This window comes from Salvelinus sp. IW2-2015, linkage group LG7 (genome assembly GCF_002910315.2).
Source record: "Salvelinus sp. IW2-2015 linkage group LG7, ASM291031v2, whole genome shotgun sequence".
Lineage (NCBI taxonomy): Eukaryota > Metazoa > Chordata > Actinopteri > Salmoniformes > Salmonidae > Salvelinus > Salvelinus sp. IW2-2015.
The window spans coordinates 33148706-33155372 of record NC_036847.1 but is presented as its reverse complement, the minus strand read 5'-3'; the positions used below and the strand labels follow the sequence as shown (position 1 = coordinate 33155372).

Here is a 6667-nt window from a genome sequence, read left to right as displayed (position 1 = left end):
AATGGCTCGCGCCGTGTTTAGAAATGGCCTTTTYCCCAATATTCAGATTACAACCTCTGGCATTCCTCATTACGCGCACTTGACACTCATCATTACGCGCACCTGGCATTCATCATTAGGCACACCTGGACTCCGTCACTTCACTGATTACCTCCCTTATATCTGTCACTCCCTTAGTTCCAGTCTCCAGGCAGTATTGACTATGTGTGTCATGTCTATACATGAGTCGTGGTTGTTATAGTGGCATATTGTCTGTTTATTATTAAACTCACCACCTCCACTTGCTTTCTGACTCCCAGCGTACATGCTACAGATCTGTCATGCTCATTGAAAGCAAGKCTAAACAGCGATAGATCTATGCTTCCTGAGTTTTGTTTTTGTGTCTTTTACATTTGGTTTTGTACACCAGCTGAAAATACAACATATTTGTTTATGGAAAATATATGTCAGCGGTTAATATGGTACAATGATTCTCTACATGATTCTTTCTTGTTTTGCCACAAAAACTGAAATGAAGCGAACTATTAGAATTTTAGCAACCAGGAAAACAAGATGCCATCAARAGGTGAACGGCTCTTTGCAATGTCAAAGTGTGAGCTGATTTGTGAAGGATTAGATTTCAAACCACAAAATAGCCAAATGTAATGACACATCGTCAAGGCCTGTAACACAACATAGAGGAATCTATCCTCACTATAATCTAGTTAACCACCAAGTTATTAAAGGGATAGTTCATCCAAATTACAAAATTACATTGTTTTCTTACCTTGTGTAAGCAGTCAATGGACAAGGTATGACCGTAGTCCATGCTTTGGTTTWGTTTACCTAGCCACTGTTTCAAAAGCTTMTTTTTAGCATTTGTAGCACAAATTAAATGCAAGTCAATGGTACCTATATTAGCATTTTTATGCTTCATGTCCGAATCATGTAAAAATGTATCGCAACTCATTGAAGTTTCTTATAGATGATATGCTATAAAGAGCAACAATTATAATATAGGTACCAATGACTTGCATTGGATTTGAGCCAAAAATGCAGAAAACTTAGCATTTGAAACAGTGACCAGGTAAAGAAATAAACAAAGCATGATTGCTGTCATACCTTGTCCATTAACTGCTTACAGGGTAAGGAAAACAATATAATTGTGAAATTTGGATGAACTGTCCCTTTAAATGGGATTTACAATGAATCTGACAGTATTAGATAGTGTGAACTTGTGTTACATCTCTTTACTATAAAAAAATATTAACCATGTATGGATGTTTTCTGAGGAAATTAGGATAGCATTCATAGCACCCAAAACAATACAATCAAACATTCATATTGCCTTTTTGGAATGCTAGTGAATCGTTACATACAAAAGCAGTAGTACTGTTTAATTTAAATTAAATTAAACCTGATTCAATTTAAATTAATTTAATCTACTTCRATTTCAGCAGGTGGGATACAGGCAGACAACTTTAACTAACGTAAGACACACGTACATCTACTGTAACAGTGGTGAAAAAAGTACTCAATTATCATACTTACAATAAGCAGACCAGATGGCACAATGTTCTTGTTTTTTTAATTTACGGACAGCCAGGGGATGCACTCCAACACTCAGACATAATTTACAAATGCACTATTTGCGTTTAGTGAGTCCGCAAGATAAGAGGCAGTAGGGATGACAATGCGTTATATTGATAGGCGCGTGAATTGGACCATATTGCTGTCCTGCCTGAACATTCTAAATGTAACAAGTACTTTTGGGTGTCAGGGAAAATGTATGGAGTAAAAAGTACATTATTTTCTTCAGGAATGTAGTGWAGTGAAGGTAAAMGTTGTCAAAAATATCAATAGAAAAGTACAGATACCCCCAAACATGACTTAAGTAGTACCCTAAAGTAGTTTTACTTATTACCTTAACACCATTGCTGTAACAGAACTGAAATGATAACTTGACCTATCTAACCTGTTCACAAAAAAAGGGGCAGCTAGAGAACATTATACATTATACTGAACATGTACTGAACACGTCTACTCTACACTATGTGGATCTACTGATTGAGATTTAGTGTTCTAGCATCAAACATMATTTTTCAGTTAAGATACCAAAACATGCTTAATTTTGGAAAATGCTAATTGAGTCAGAGATGAAAATGTGTTCATAGATGAGATTGATTTGAGGTGTGAGGTTTTACTCAGTCATGATAAAAAACATTGTTCACACATAGATTGTAGCCAATTGGATAAACATGCAAATGGTGTGGTCGATTACCACGTTACTATATTTAATATGATAATACTACTAATATATTAAAAGTTTGTACATCATTCATATGCATTTACAAAGCATTCTGAAAATGTATACYTTAAAACAAGTTAAAACCATGACCTACCCTTAAAACATGAGGGATCCATAAAAATGATGACATACCAAATCAAATCAAATTGTATTTGTCACATGCGCCGAATACAGCAGGTGTAGACCTTACTGTGAAATGCTTACTTACAAGCCCTTAACCAACAATGCTTTTAAACAGTCGCACAATTAGTTACGGGATCGTAAAACGACAGCCATCTCCTTCGGCGCCATTCTTTCCAGTATCATGTTCCATGAAGTCATAAAACCATGTTGTGAAATGTGATGTTTTTTATACGATGGAGTGATGGTGGAGCCATGGGGGAGCCAGTGTTCTGTTGTGTCTGTCCGCTACATTGCAGTGGCACTGGGGTTTCTGGGGTCAAAAGTCATAATCTCCATGTGGATCAGACCTAACAGGAAAAGAGTAAATATTTTTTAGAATTTTACCACATGAAGCATACCATACAGTATTTTAGAATTGAATTTCCTAAAAGGGAAACTTTGCAGAACTGTAAGTGTAGGGCTCTAAAAGCAGTGGGTAATTCAGGATCAATCCCATCAACATGTAGAACAAGGTAATCAGTCATAGGTAAGATATACTCACTACTCCACTCTCCCACATCAAGCTCCATGCTTTCAAAGGAGTCGTCGTACGGTGGGGAGTTGGGTTCAGATTCTGGATCATGGAACTCAGAGAGGTAGGGGTGTGAGAGGCCCTCTTTAGCTGTCATCCTGGTGTCTGGGTCCAGCAGCAGAATGCTGTCCAGCAGATCCACCGCTGGACAGAGGTACACACAGGACATGAAGAGAGAGAGAGGGAGGCATTTAAGCAGTAAGGCCCAAGGGGGTGTGGTATATGGCCAATATATGGCCAATATACCACGGCTAAGGGCTGTTCTAACGTACGACGCAACACGGAGTGTCTGGATACAGGCCTTAGCCGTGGTATATTGGCCATATACAACAAACCCCCAATGTGCCTTATTGCTATTTTAAACTGGTTACCAATGTAATTAGAGCAGTAAAAATAACTGTTTAGTCATACCCGTGGTATACGGTCTGATATACCACGGCTGTCAGCCAATCAGCAATCAGGGCTCAAACCACCCAGTTTATAATAGGAAATAGAGCATGAAGTAGAGTCATCACAGCCCTCAACTGTTCTCAATACAAAGCAGAAAAACATCACTGAACACCTGGATATTCATAACCACCGTGCAGGATATCCCATTGGCAAAATAATGATAGATAGACCAACTCACCATTTACATCCAAGGAGGGAAAGACTTCCTTAAAGTTTTTCTTCTTTTGGATAGGGAGACCCTGCACATATGAACGAGCCTGCAAGACAATACCAACAACGTTCAACTGTCAATCCSATACTGACCATAACTTGTGACTTCAACACCAAGCTACATTGAATCATTGCAAGCTGAATAGTTGCCATTAGACTGAGATGACAGTAGGCCTACATCTTTGCTCTGCATCTTCTGCAGCAGGGAGGACGGTGGTGTTCCTGTTACGTGGAGGATCTTCTTCAACTGGTCAATGCCTGAACAGGACGGTCAAGGAAGGGGTAGAGACACACAAAGGCAGACAGTGGAAACCGTTTCAAGCAAAATAGTTACAGCAATGATCAGTGAACAGTCTGATTGCATGATTGGTGTTGTACTTTGTGCAACTGCACAATGATAACTACACCTGATAACTACATCAGATAACTACAGGATAACTACACTTGATAACTACACGGCCCCGGACTACACGCTAACTATACAAGATAACTACATGATAATTACACACCTGATAACTACATGATAACTACATGATAACTACACCTGATAACTACACGATAACTACACCTGATAACTACACCTGATAACTACACCTGATACACACTGATAACTAAATGATAATACATGATAACTACCAGATAACTACACCTGATAACTACATCGGATAACTACATGATAACTACACCTGATAACTACCAGATAACTACACGCAACTACACCAAAGATACTACACGCTAACTTCACCTGATAACTACATAATAACTACACCTGATAACTACCAGATAACTACACGCTAACTACACCAGATAACTACACGCTAACTACACAGATAACTACACAATAACTATACCTGATAACTACCAATAACTACACTCTAACTAACCAGATACTACAATGATACTACAATCAGAAAACTACATGATAACTACACGCTAACTTAGCACCTGATAACTACCAGATAACTATATGATAACTACATCAGAAAACTTCACCAGATAACTAACTACATAATAACTACACGATAATTACAACAGATAACTGTATGCTAACTACACATGATAACTACACCAGATAACTACACATGATAACTACACCAGATAACTACATCAGATAACTACATGATAACTACACCAGATAACTRCATCAKATAACTTCCWGATAACTRCATCAGATAACTWCCTGATAACTACATCAGATAACTACATCAGATAACTGCATCATATAACTGCATGATAACTACACCAGATAACTACATGATAACTACACCAGATAACTACACCAGATAACTTCCTGATAACTACATGATAACTACTTCAGATAACTACTTCAGATAACTACATGATAACTACATCAGATAACTAAATTATAACTACATCAGATAACTAAATGATACGTACATCAGATAACTAAATGATACGTACATCAGATAACTAGATGATAAGTACATTATTAATATACACTGGATGGGGTACAGAATCTATGTGTTTGAGTTTATGTAGAATGAGTGAGTTATACAGTGGAAGTGTCAGAGGGAACATTAGAGGATACTGTCTTTGCCTGGGAACAGAACCTGGCCTGTGATCATCTCAACCAAGATGCAGCCTGCTGACCACAAGTCCACTGAGAGGGAGACAGACACACAGAATATATAACACATGAGATACCAATGAGCCAATAGTACAAGAGTAAGATAACCCCAGGAGTGTTTGCAATGCAAGGAAAGTGGAGCCCAGATATATGAAACGGTCTTCATTGTGCGTTGGCGATAGGTCACCTGACTGGCTATAGTGCATCCAGTTGAAGATGACCTCTGGTGACCTGTACCAGCGTGTCACCACATAGCCCGTCATCTCACTCTCTGCATGTCTCGCTAGACCAAAGTCCAGGATCTGAGATAGAAAGAGAAAGCGAGGGAATGTGAAGGAAAAGTGAGGAAAAGGTTATTAAAAGAGAGGCTTATATTTAATCACAACAATCAAACAATAAAGTGTAGTCTTTAAACACCAGTGTGGCATCTTTCTAATTCAAATACATTACATTTCTCTCACTGTCTGAAGGTTATAAAATGAAAAGTGCAGTATACATGGACATGCAGGTTGTTGCCCAGTTCTTATATACCTTCAATTCACAGTTATCGTTCACGGCGAGGTTGCCAGGTTTTAGGTCCTAAAGAATAAAGCAAAGTATTGTAGGATGTTATACGATCTGGTCACTCAAATGTACTTAGAAATGTGTTTCATGTATATTGATAAGAACCTAATACAAACCCGATGGATGATCCCTGCAGAATGGATATACTAAGGGATAGAAAAATATACATTTGTGATGAATCATTTTCATTTTCACATTGGTAATACCATTATTTAAAGGCCTGTGTATAAACTTAATGAGTGGTAGCAAACACCTTGAGGCCACATAGAAGCTGGTAGAAGAGGTAAACGATGACGCGATCAGTCAATCTCCTCCTCTTCATGATGTTACCGAGATCCTCAGCAACGAAGGGCATCACCATGTAACTGTGACATGAAGGAGAGAGAGTGATACTGTTTGTATCTGGCTACTGTCCCCCCTCTCTCTCTCCTTCATGTCACAGTTACATGGGTGATCTGTTTGTATCTGGCTACTGCCCCCTCTCTCTCTCCTTCATGTCACAGGTTACATGGTGATACTGTTTGTATCTGGCTACTCGCCCCCCCCCCTCTCTCTCTCCTTCATGTCACAGTTACATGGTGAACTGTTTGTATCTGGCTACTGTCCCCCCTCTCTCTCTCCTTCATGTCACAGTTACATGGTGATACTGTTTGTATCTGGCTACTGTCCCCCCCTCTCTCTCTCCTTCATGTCACAGTTACATGTGAATCTGTTTGTATCTGGCTACTGCCCCCCCCCCTCTCTCTCCTTTCAGTCACAGTTACATGGTGATACTGTTTGTATTCTGGCTACTGTCCCCCACCTCTCTCTCTCCTTCCATGTCACAGTTACATGTGATACTGTTTGTACTGGCTACTGCCCCCCCCCCCCCCCC

The 6667-nt window shown here is 39.1% G+C and overlaps 1 protein-coding gene and 1 long non-coding RNA gene across 4 annotated transcripts in view; both read right to left on the bottom strand.

Annotated features, from left to right (window-relative positions):
• Nucleotides 1-1550: 1550 nt before the first annotated feature.
• LOC111966852 (mitogen-activated protein kinase 14A) overlaps nt 1551-6667 on the bottom strand; it is an 8937-nt gene continuing 3820 nt past the window's right edge. The window contains exons 4-12 of the mRNA XM_023991811.2: nt 6047-6158; nt 5910-5939; nt 5761-5808; nt 5417-5531; nt 5191-5262; nt 3820-3899; nt 3610-3688; nt 2952-3125; nt 1551-2757 (exon numbers count right to left, since the gene is read on the bottom strand). Of these exons, the coding sequence (XP_023847579.1) occupies nt 2696-2757; nt 2952-3125; nt 3610-3688; nt 3820-3899; nt 5191-5262; nt 5417-5531; nt 5761-5808; nt 5910-5939; nt 6047-6158 (772 nt within the window). The 3' untranslated portion in view covers nt 1551-2695. The remainder of the gene's footprint in view (nt 2758-2951; nt 3126-3609; nt 3689-3819; nt 3900-5190; nt 5263-5416; nt 5532-5760; nt 5809-5909; nt 5940-6046; nt 6159-6667) is intronic.
• On the bottom strand, nt 3906-5184 carry LOC139028054 (uncharacterized). 3 transcript variants are annotated; one of them, XR_011480229.1, is made up of 3 exons: nt 4544-5184; nt 4291-4463; nt 3906-4235 (listed from the first exon to the last, which is right to left on the bottom strand). It is a non-coding gene; the product is annotated as an uncharacterized lncRNA (long non-coding RNA). The 3 variants fall into 3 exon arrangements; XR_011480228.1 differs by having other exon boundaries at nt 4278-4492; nt 4587-5184; XR_011480227.1 differs by having other exon boundaries at nt 4291-4492; nt 4587-5184.